This window comes from Pongo abelii, chromosome 1 (assembly GCF_028885655.2).
Source record: "Pongo abelii isolate AG06213 chromosome 1, NHGRI_mPonAbe1-v2.0_pri, whole genome shotgun sequence".
In the NCBI taxonomy this organism is placed as follows: Eukaryota; Metazoa; Chordata; class Mammalia; order Primates; family Hominidae; genus Pongo; species Pongo abelii.
Genome location: NC_071985.2, coordinates 208,271,915 through 208,284,162, shown reverse-complemented (window position 1 = coordinate 208,284,162; position 12,248 = coordinate 208,271,915). Strand labels below are relative to the sequence as shown.

At 44.9% G+C, this 12,248-nt stretch overlaps 1 protein-coding gene across 2 annotated transcripts in view; it reads right to left on the bottom strand.

Annotated features, from left to right (window-relative positions):
- The window catches only part of RHCE (Rh blood group CcEe antigens), a 57,797-nt gene that overhangs the window by 9,254 nt on the left and 36,295 nt on the right, over nt 1–12,248 (bottom strand). For both annotated transcript variants that reach the window (XM_009233577.3, XM_054539961.2), the window contains one exon: nt 4,231–4,310. In XM_009233577.3, the coding sequence (XP_009231852.2) occupies nt 4,231–4,310 (80 nt within the window). The remainder of the gene's footprint in view (nt 1–4,230; nt 4,311–12,248) is intronic.

Here is a 12,248-nt window from a genome sequence, read left to right as displayed (position 1 = left end):
ACAGATCTGACGCCCTTCCCCAGACGGAGTAGAAGGGCCCCATGAAAGCTGATCCATGTAAGACATCCAGGCTACTATGGAGGGTGACTCCAATTGGGTGCTCCTATAGGTCTGTCTTCTCTGGCTCCAGTCAACTCCCAGGAACCTCAGCTTAAGATTCCACTTGTGTAGTTAGGAAAGTAGCTTATAACTTGCTTTTGTGCCTGTCCTTCCTTTTCCCCATCTTTTTAAGTGTCTTTTATTTTACTTTTTATTTTTGGGACAGGGTCTCATTCTGTTATCCAGGCTGGAGTGCAGTGGCACAATCACAGCTCATTGCAGCCTCAAACTCCCGGGCCAAGCAGCCCTCCCACCTCAGCCTCCCAAGCAGCTGGGACCACGGGTGTGTGCTACCATACCCAGCTCATTTTTTTGTATTTTTTGCAGAGACGGGGTTTAGCCATGTTGCCCAGGCTGGTCTTGAACGCCTGAGCTCAAGTGATCTGCCCACTTTTGCCTTCTAAAGGGCTGCGATCACAGGTGTGAGCCACTGTGCCCAACCTCCATTCCCTGTCTACTCTCTGCCCAGCTAACTTAGCCATATGTATTCCTCCAGCTTCCCGAAGTTGGCTGAATTTCACAGGACACATGGAATGAGTGCTTCCTTTCACAGGAAGCAAGGAAATGCTCCTGATAGATTTATCTGTGTATTATTAAGGATGATCAGCTCCAGTGTCGTTAACAAGAATGGGCGAGTGCTTAGTGAGATTCGTATTTCCCTTTCGTGGTGCTGCTTTTAGCTGATATTGACATGCAGGGTACAACCAGCATGACGCAGTTAGCTTGAATTACTCAGTAATGATCTCTGGCGCCTGCATGAATTTTCCAGATAGCTGAGGCTTACTCATCACTGAGGAATATCTGTCTAAAATATATTTTGTCTTCTGAGATGACATTAAACATATTTAGACTTTAAAAAAAAAAATCAGAACCATCACTAGGAACACCCACTTATAATGTGCCATATAACGTGGAAAAGGTGTGTAGCCGTGGAGGGTTGTTGGTCTAATCTCTCAGCAGCCCAAGCGTTTTGTGTTCTTGTGTCCAGTTTTAAGAATTTCTCGGCCGGGCGCAGTGGCTTATGCCTGTAATCCCAGCACTTTGGGAGGCCAAGGTGGGCGGATCACCTGAGGTCAGGAGTTCGAGACCAGCATGACCAACATGGAGAAACCCTGTTTCTACTAAAAATACAAAATTAGCTGGGTGTGGTGGTGCATGCCTGTAATCCCAGCTACTCAGGAGACTGAGGCAGGAGAATCACTTGAACCCAGGAGGCGGAGGTTGCGGTGAGCCAAGATAGCACCATTGCACTCCAGCCTGGGCAACAAGAACAAAATTCTGTCTCAAAAAAAAAAAAAAAAAAATTCTCTTTCTCTGTTAGGCTCTTTGCTTTCACTTCTAACTTCTGCTGGTGTACTTTACCTCTAGAAACCTAGCCCACCTCTAATCTGCTATTTCTAATCTACCTGGGCTGAGAAACCCAATAACTATGCTTGATAGGATTGTTTCTTAAATAAGTATAGACAGGCCCATAGAGGGCTCAATTAACAAGTTAAATGCTTGGCTTCTGGGAGTCCATTTGGTGCAATATTGGCTGCTTGAGGAACTTTTTCCCCTTTCCATTGTCCAAGTTGTTTTGTTTCCTTTTTTGAGACAGGGTCTTGCTCTGTTGTCCAGGCTGGAGTGCAGTGGCACAATCTCAGCTCACTGCAACTTCTGCCTCCCAAGCTCAACTGATCCTCCCATCTCAGCCTCCAGAGCAGCTGGGACTACAGGTGTACCGCCACGCCTGGCTTATTTTTGTATCTTTTGTAAAGATGGGGTCTCACTATGTTGCCCTGGCTTAAACTCCTGGCCTCAAGCTATTCTCCCACCTCAGCTTCCCAAAGTGCTGGGATTACAAGTATGAGCCACCCAAGTTGTTTTTAATCACCAGTTCGCTCATGTCAAAAACAACATGTAAAGAGGAAAACTTGTTGGTCTTAACTCTTAAAGGAACAATATGATTGTCTTTTCCTCTATTCTCTTTTTTGACTCCAGTGAAGCATAAGAAAAGACCCCCAGGTACTTTGCAAGACAGAGGGCAAGTCAGCACCACTTCGAACATACCAGTGATAACAGTGAATAGTGTGAGTCCCAGGACAGGGTTGCCAAATAAAATGCAGGATACCCAATTCATTTCTAATTTAAAAACAGACACCTTGCATTTTTGCTAAATCCGGCAGCCTTTCCCATGGTTGGATTGCCAGCTGCCATGAACTGAACGTTAACTTATGGAATTAACTCTACTCCGCCTCTGCTTCTTCACACAGACTCTGCCAAAAGCTAAGGCCAGACATTGGTATATTAAAGCAATTCTAGCCAATCTCACACTCAAAAATTACCCAGGTAACTCCAAAAAGTACCTCCATACAGTTTGTTAAAGCTGGAAGGAAGCCAGCTTAGTTACTATAATCCTTTCATTTTACAGAGAAGCTATCCAAGGCTCAGAGGGAGTGAAGTGACATGCCCAACGTCACACAACTCATAGTGTCTTACGCCATTTGTCTCTTATTTGGCATCCAACTCCTGCTTAGGGACACATATATGGGTGTCTAACCAATAAAAGATGTTTGCTTGTAGAATAAAGGTCAACAGTTCTGGATGGAATGTGTATTTTCTTTCTTTTTTTTTTTTGAGACAGTCTCACTCTGTCACCTAGGCTGGAGGGCAGTGGTGCAACCTCAGCTCACTATAACCTCCACCTCCTGGGGCCAAGCCATTCCCCTACTTCAGCCTCCCAAGTAGCTGGGACTACAGGCGCATGCCACCACGCCTGGCTACTTTTTCTATTTCTGGTAGAGACAGGGTTTTGCCATGTTGGTCAGGCTGGTCTCAAACTCCTGACCTCAGGTGATCTACCTGCCTCGGCCTCCCAAAGTGCTGGGATTACAGGTGTGAGCCACTGCGCCTGGACTGAATGTGTATTTTCTATTTTTCTTTTTTTTTTAGACAGAGTCTCGGCTCACTGCAGCCTCTGCCTCCTGGGTTCAAGCAATTCTCCTGCCTCAGCCTCCCAAGTAGCTGGGATTACAGGTGCCTACCACCACGCCTGGCTAATTTTTTAATTTTTAGTAGAGACGGGGTTTCACCATGTTGGCCAGGCTGGTCTTGAATCCTGACCTCAGATGATCTGCCCACTTCAGTCTCCCAAACTGCTGGGATTACAGGTATGAGCCACTGCACCTAGCCACATATTTTCACCTGGCATATAAGTAAAACTGGCTAATTAGCAACTCCCCTAGATTTTTTGCTGTTCTATTGTATTGCAAGAACAGAAACATACTTTTCCCCTTTGTTGAAAGATCTCCAGTGGCTTCCCATCTTTTATAAGGGCCTGCTCCTCACTACCATTCTGCCCTCAACCCCTGCCGCTCCTTCTCACTCCATTCACACCAACCACACTGGTCTCCTTACTGTTCCCTCAACACACAAAGCATGCTCCTGTCTCAGGGCCTTTGCACTTGCTATCCTATTTTCATGGAATGTTCTTCCCCTAACTAAATGCATCGCATATCTCCCTCCTCTTCACTGGGGTTTCTGCTTAAAAGCTAACTACTCAGATAAGCCCTCCCTGACCACCCCCTGAAAGAACACCCCATCCCACACTGACTCTATGTTTCTCTAGTTTGCTCTGTCTTCACAGCCACTTCTTACCATCTGACATAGTAGACACTTATTTGTCTGTTTATTGCTAATACCTTCCCCCACTAGAAGGTCAATTCCATGAGGTCAGGGAATTTGTTTTGCTCACTGCTGTGTCCCCAGTGCCTGGCTCATAGTGGATATTGAATAAATATGTGTTGAATAAAATAGTATTATGGGTGTCCTCAGAAATAAAAGGTAGGCTTTTGGGTGTAAGGATTTTCTCGGGCTTCTGTGCAAAACTGAGTGTGATCACCAGCCCTGGGTTCAAAAGTCTACAACGTTGCCACTCACCCTACTTATAACCTCAGGGATGTCCCTTCCCTGCCCTGGCCTCACAGTCCACATCAGCAGCAGGTGACCTCTAAGAACCTTTCCAATTCTGAAATTATGTGATCCTCAGGGAAGGAGATGGGGCACATATACATCCAGCCACATGGCAGGGTGCACTCTGGACGTGGGTGCTGTGTCCTGGCAATGGTGGAAGAAAGGTGGCCTCACACTGACCTGTCAGGAGACCAGACATGACAGCTATCGCCATGGCCAAGCCGAGTTCCCCAGTGCAGAGGAGGACCTGGAAGCCAATCCTAGAAATGACAAAGCAGAGGTGGTCACTTGGGCATCAGGCAGCAGAGGTCATCAGGGACAAAAAGGACTGTTGGTGTCAGTACTGCCATTGCCAGGAAGGGCCATGAGGAAAACTAGGGTCCTCTTCCTGGCTGGTACATTCCCCTGTCATTTTCCCAAAAAGCCATGCAGACATGTGGGAGGGAGGGAGGCGAAGGAGATTCCAAGATTGTCTGTGGCTTATTTTAGTTCTCAGCACCTCATGGATAATGAACCAGACCAGGAGTCAGAAAACCCAAGCTCAAGTCCCAGCTCTGTCACTTACTAGCTGCAAGACCCTGGGCAAGTCCCTTAACCTCTCAGAGCCTCCAGTTTTTTCTCTCTCTTTTTTTTTTTTTTCTGTTGTTGTTTGTGAGATGGAGTCTCACTCTGTCGTCCAGACTGGAGTGCAGTGGTCGGCTCACTGCAACCTCTGCCCCCCAGGTTCAAGCGATTCTTGTGCCTCAAGTAGCTGGGACTACAGGCATGCGCCACCATACCTGGATAATTTTTGTATTATTAACAGAGACGGGGTTTCACCATGTTGACCAGGCTGATCTCGAACTCCTGACCTCAAGTGATCTGCCTGCCTCGGCCTCCCAAAGTGCTGGGATTACAGACATGAGCCACCACGTCTGGCCTGCCCCCAGTTTTCTCATTAGGCAATTAAAGATGAAGGTTCTATTTCTCTTGGGGCAAGGTGGGTGGGGTAGAGCTTGGCTTTCAACCCATCTCGCCTGCCCATTCCTACCCCTTGAACATACTTCCAGGACCTCTCTCCTTCAAGGCAATCCCAGGGGTTCAATTCAAACATTAAGCTATTACGGGGGCCCTTGGATGCTGAATGTGATTGTCCCAGGGTTCAGCCTGCACCTGGGCACTGCCAGTCCCTTCACTGCAGCCCCACGGATAGTTGTATACAACAAGCCAGTTTTTTAAGCCTTTCCTATTTCTTGTCTCAACAGGTGGGCAGCTCATGTTCTCATTTTTAAGACAAAGCAAAGCTCCAAGCCTGCAGCCTCATGAGGTGGACCCCACCTTGTATGTCATTTGGTTATCTTCCCTGTCTTTACTGATTGTTCATTATAAAGTGGGAGAAATAATGACAGTCCCTACCTCATAAGATCATGGGAGAGTGGAGAGAATTAAAAAGAATTACCCACAGACTAGAAAAATAAATTAAGGCCGGGCGTGGTGGCTCACGCCTGTAATCCCAATACTTTGGGAAGCCGAGGTGGGCAGATCACGAGGTCAGGAGATGGAGACCATCCTGGCTAACACAGTGAAACCCCATCTCTACTAAAAATACAAAAAATTAGCCGAGAGTGGTGGCAGGCGCCTGTAGTCCCAGCTACTCAGGAGGCTGAGGCAGGAGAATGGCGTGAACCCGGAAGGTGGAGTTTGCAGTGAGCTGAGATCACGCCACTGCACTCCAGCCTGGGCGACAGAGCGAGACTCCATCTCAAAAAAAAAAAAAAAAAAGAAAAGAAAAATAAATTAAAAAGATAAAAAGAGTTGCCACCCTGCTGCTCATGTAGTGAGTGCAGATGTCAACAACTACCTGCCCAACCATTCAGGCAGCCATCCCCGCTTCCGTGTGGCAAGCTCCAGGCCCTCATCTTTGCCATCTTTGTATATCGTCAATAGTTTGCTTCCTCCCCAGCTCCAAACACAGTTCAGGTTATCAAAACTTCACAGAAATGTTTGTTGAATGACTGAAAAATGGAGTCAATTACTCAATTCATTGATCTAATATTAAATGATTTTTAGAAAAAAATTCAAGGGGACATATGCATGACCTTGCAAAAAAAATTTTCTTTTTTTTGAGATGGAGTCTTGCTGTGTCGCCAGGCTGGAGTGCAGTGGCGTGATCTCAGCCTCCCGAGTAGCTGAGACTACAGGCAAGAGCCACAACGCCCAGCTAATTTTTTGTATTTTTAGTAGGGAAAGGGTTTCACCATGTTGGCCAGGATGATCTCGATCTCTTGACCTTGTGATCCGCCAGCCTCAGCCTCCCAAAGTGCTAGGATTACAGGTGTGAGCCACCGAGCTGGCTGCAAAAATTCTTAAACAGGACACAAAAGAACTAAACATAAAGGGAACAATGATAAATTGGGCTATATTAACATTAAGAACCTCTCTTGTTCAAAAGACACCATTAAGAAAGTAAAAGGTGGGCTGGGCATGGTGGCTCACACTTGTAATCCTGGCACTTTGGGAGGCCAAGGTGGGCCAAAGTTGGGGCCAGGAGTTCAAGATCAGCCTGGCCAACATGGCAAAACCCTGTCTCTACCAAAAATTATTTTGTCTATACAAAAATTAGCTGGGCATGGTGGCATGCGCCTGTAATCTAAGCTACTCAAGAGGCTGAAGTATGAAAATTGCTTGAACCTGGGAGGCAGAGGTTGTAGTGAGCTGAGATAGTGCCACTGCATTCCAGCCTGGGTGACAGAAGGAGACTGTTTCAAAAAGAAAGAAAGAAGGAAAAAGGTAACCCACAAAGTGGGATTCATATCCAGGATACGTAAGGAATTCCTACAAATCAATAAGAAAAAGACAGAACATCACAATAGAAAATGGGCAAACTAACTTGAATAGACATTTCACAAGAAAAGATATTCAACTGTCCAAAAAGCATATTAAAAGTGCTCCATTTAGTTAGTTATTGGAGATATCAAAATTTAAACAATAGGTTTGATTGTTAAATGACTAATCAAAAAGAAGGAAAACACCAAGTGTTGGTAAAATGTTGAGTAAAAGGAGCTTCTATACACTACTGGTGATTAGATTGGCGCAAACTACTAGAGAAAATTGTTTAGCAGTAGCCACTAAAGCTGACTGTGTGAATACTGTATAATTCAACAATTTCACTTCTAGGCATATAATCAACAGAAATGCATTCGTGTGCTCCAAAAATAAAAGTACTAGAATGTTCATAGGAGCAATACTAGAATATTCATAATAGCTCCAAACTGGAAACTACCCAAATCCTCCTCAATAATGGATAAATAAATTCTGCTGCATTCACACAATGGAACACTTGTTCCAACTATCTTTTCTTAGATTCTCTATTTGTCTATCTGGCATTCATTTATCACAGGGCCACACTAATGGCCAAAGTTGTTTATCTCATTTTCTTGCAAGTCAGCTTTCTCAGGCATGGGAAACTCATATTATAAACCCCTCAGCTATAAATTCTAACATATGTGTTTTCACTTCCTGCCCATTAGTGGATGCCGTCACCCAGTTACTCTCCCACCACTCTTTTTCATAAAGGCATAGTTCCAGTTCCCCCTCTCTTTCTGCTGCCTGGTCCCTGGATGATACAGTTTTGTGTGGCCCTGCATGACATGTTCTGCCTCTTGTTTACAGGGGAACTGTGAACAACAAAACTTTCCTTCCAATAATACTGGAAGAAAATGCCACTCAGTCACCTTTATAAATTAAGACCCAAGCATGACAGAACACTATATCCCAGTGGAAAAAGGGTACAGCAATGCTTAACAACCTGGATGAATCTCACAACTGCAATGTTGAGTAAAAGAAGCATACAAAAGCACAGACTTACAGTATGATTCCATGTACATTATCTCAGTTCATTTTCTGTTGCTATAACAGAATACCACAGAATGGGTAATTTATAAAATAAGTATATATAGCTCATGGTTCTGGAGGCTGGGAAGTCCAAGAGCATGCTGCTGGCATCTGTTGAGGACCTTCTTGCTGTGCCATAACATGGCAGAGGGTATCACATGGCAAGAGGGCAAGAGCATGTCAGCTCAGGTCTCTCTTCCTCTTGTAAGCCACCAGTCTCATCATAGGGGCCCCACCCTGATGACTTTATCTAATTCTAGTTACCTCCCAAAGGCCTCACCTCCAATTTCATCAACATATGAATTTGGAGATTAAGTTTCCAACACATGAAATTTGAGGGATGCATTCAAACCATAGCATTCTGCCCCAGCCCCCAAAATGCATGTCCTTCTCACATGCAAAATTCATCCCAATAGCACCAAAGTCTTTTTTTTTTTTTTAGAGATGGGATTTTGCTCTGTCATCCAGGCTGGAATGCAGTGGCATGATCAGAGCTCACTGTAGCCTCAAACTCCTGGGCTCAAGTAATCCTCCTGTCTCAGCCTCTTGAGTAGCTAGGACTACAGACGTGTGCCACCATATCCAGCTAAGTTTATTTAATTTTATTTGTAGAAACAGAGTCTCACTCTGTTGCCCTGGCTGGAATGCAGTGGCACGACCATAGCTCACTGTAGCCTCAAACTCCTGGGCTCAAGTGATCCTCTCAACTCAGCCTCCTGAGTAGCTAGAATTACAGGCACATGCCACAATACCTGGCTAATTTTTTTATTTTTTATTTTTTGTAGAGACAGGTCTCACTATGTTGCCCAGGCTGGTCTTGAACTCCTGGGCTCAAACAATCCTCCCACCTCGGCCTCCCAAATCACTCGGATTACAGGCATGAAACACCACACTTAGACAACCCCCAAAGTCTTAACTTGTTCCAGCACCAACTCAAAAGTCCAAAGTCCATGGTCTCATCTAAATCAGATGTGGGTGAGACTTAAGGTACAATTCATTCTATGGGAGATTCCCTCTGGTTGTAAGCCTGTAAAGTCAAAACAAGTTATCAACTTCCAAAATACAACGGTGGAACAGGCATAGGACAGACATTCCCATTCTAAAAGGAAAAAGAGGCAAGGGAAAAAGGGTAACTGGTTCCAAGAAAGTACAAAACCCAACATAGAAAACAACATTAAACCTTAAACCTTCAGAATGATCTTTTACTCTATGTGCCACTTCCTGGACACACTATGGAATTTGGACCCCCGAAGCTTCGGGAAGCTCTGCCCCTGTGGTTTTGCTGGGCTCTGCCCATGTTGCAGTTCTCACAGGTTGGAGTCTCATGCCTGCAGTTCTCCCAAACTGACATTGCACTATGATAGCTCTACCGTTCTGGGGTCTTGGCAGTGGCCTCACCCTTGTAGCTCCACTAGACACTGCTCTACTAGGGGCTCTCTGTGGTGGCTGTTCACAGCATCCTTTGAAATGTAGGTGGAAGAAGGCATGCCCCCTCAGCTTTTGCATTCTGCACACCTGCAAAATTAGTGCCATGTGTATGCTGCCAAGGTTTATGACTTTTACCTTCCACATCACACCTGTGGCCACTTGAGCCACAGCTGGGATGGCTGAGGAATGCTGCTCCAGAAATGTGGGGAGCAGAGACCCAAGGCAGCCCTGGGCAGCAGCTGGTCATTCCAAACCATTCTGCCCTCTTAGAGCTCTGGGCCAGTAATGGGAGGGGCAGTCTTGAAGATCGCTGAAATGGCTTTGGAGTTTTTCTCTCTTGTCCTGATGAACAGCCTCTGGCTTTGTTCTATGTGTACTAATTTTCTTTCTTCTTTTTTTTTTTTTGAGACGGAGTCTTGCTCTGTCACCCAGGCTGGAGTGCAGTGGCGTGATCTCGGCTCACTGCAAGCTCTGCCCCCCGGGTTCATGCCATTCTCCTGCCTCAGCCTCCCAAGTAGCTGGGACTACAGGCACCCGCCACCACACCTGGCTAATTTATGTGTACTAGTTTTCTTACCAATCGGTAGCTTGGTCACACTCTCAGTTTTCTCAGCTGAAAATGTTCTTTCATTCTCTACAACATGGCTGACCTACAGATTTTCTGCCTTCCATAAATGACTCTGGCACAGACGAAGTTCAGCTAAGATCTTTGCTTCTTTATAAAAACGATGACCTTTGCTCCAGTTTCCAACACGTGGTTCTTCAGTTCCATCTCAGACCTCATCAGAATGGCCTTTACCAGCCATATTCCTATCAGCATTCTGATCTCAACGACTTAAGTGACCATTAAGAAGTTCCAGACTTTCCCTAGTTCTGGGGTCTTCTTTTAAGCCCTCACCAGAACTGCAGAACTGTTTTTAATGCTCCATTCTTTTTCTTTTTTTTTTTTTTTCTTTCGAGATGGAGTTTTGCTCTTGTTGCCCAAGCTGGAGTGCAATAGCATGATCTCAGCTCACTGCAACCTCTGCCTCCTGGGTTCAAGTGATTCTCCTGCTTCAGCCTCCTGAGTAGCTAGGATTACAGGCATGCGCCACAACGCCCAGCTAATTTTTTGTATTTTTGGTAGAAACAGCGTTTCACCATGTTAGCCAGGCTGGTCTCGAACTCCTGACCTCAGGTGATCCACCTGCTTCGGCCTCTCAAAGTGCTGGGATTATAAGCCTGAGCCACTGTGCCTGGCCTAATGCGCCATTCTTGACAATACAGGCTTTTTCTAGCCTGCTCCTCAAAACTCTTCCAACCTATTCCCATCACCCAGTTCCAAAGCCACTTCCACATTTTCAGGAATCTGTTACAGTAAAAACTCTACTCCTTGCATTAATTTTCTTTCTTTGTCCATATTCTGTTGCTATGACAAAATATCAAACTGGGTGATTATAAAGAAAATAAATTTATTTAGCTCACAATTCTAGAGGCTGGGAAGTCCAAAAGCATGGTGCCACCATCTGGTGAGGGCCTTCTTGCTGCATCATAACATGGAGAAGTCATCACATGGTGAGAGGGCAAGAGCATGCCAGCTCAGATTTCTCTTTCTCTTCTTATAAGTCACCAGTGCCATCATACCTCGCCCCATGACCTTATCTAATCCTAATTACTTCCCAAAGGCCCTTCCTCCAAATACCATCAACATATGAATTGAAGGATTAAGTTTCCAGCACATGAAATTTGGGGGACACATTCAAACCATCACATATATAATGTACAAAAACAGCCAAAACTGACTGATGCTGTTAGAAGGCAGGTTAGTGGTTATCCTGGAATGAGACAAGAAGAGGTTCTGGGTGTTGGTTATGTGGGGATATCAGAAGATTTATCAAATGGTACTTGTATGATATATGCCCTTTTCTGGATATAGCTTATACTATATAAGTTGGGTTTTTTTTTGTTTGTTTGTTTTAAGTAATAAGTGGCAGAATAGAGGATAAACCCAAACCTGCTGACTGCCACCCCACAACTCATTCTATATGATGCTGTCTGGAAAAAGAAATGAATGAAGCAGAAATCCATCACCATCATAACAGTCACCCTGCACAGGGTCTCCCCTGGCCCGACCCTCAGCTCAACACATGTCCTCACAGCAGCCCTGTGAGTGAGCTATTAGTGTCCCTACTTCATAGAGGGCAAGTTCAGGTTAGGGAAGTGAACCAAGAATTCCAATGTTTCGTGGCTTAGAATGGGTGGCTCTTGGGATTCAAACTAGGCAGGCCTGTCCACAAAGCTTGGCCAGATGCTTCCCAGATTTCAGCATTTGAGGACAACATTCATGAATTTAGCCATACTGGCATTCCAGAGATGCTATTAAAAAAATTTTTTTTCTCCAAATAGACTTATTTTTACATTTAAATAAATGAATTTAAAAGAAAACTGTGTTACTAGCTTGAAATAGAAGGGAAATGGGAGGTAGCTGTAAAAAGAGATATAATGAAGACAAAATGTTGCTAAAATCTCTCCCAGATATGGCAGTCTGAGGTTTTCTCTGCTATTCAACAGAGTGGTTAACAAGAGCTAGAAGGGTGCAGAGATTCTCAGCCCAAGTGGGGACTTTCTTTTCTCCCTGATGTAATCAAAGGACTGAGAATTGAAAAAGAGTATCTGCAACTGCATGATTCAATGCCATTTCAGTGTGCCTTCCCATCACTTAAAAATCCCACAGTTTGCGGGAAATGCTCCATCCTGGCTCTGATCACAGCATCTGACTCAATCACATATGCTCATCTGAATAGGAAATTGGGAAATACTGTTTGTGGAATTAATGCAAAGTCAACTGACTTGCCCAATGCCACCAAGTAGCTAATCCACAGTTCCCATTAAGTGTTGTGACTTTGCGCTTAATCCTC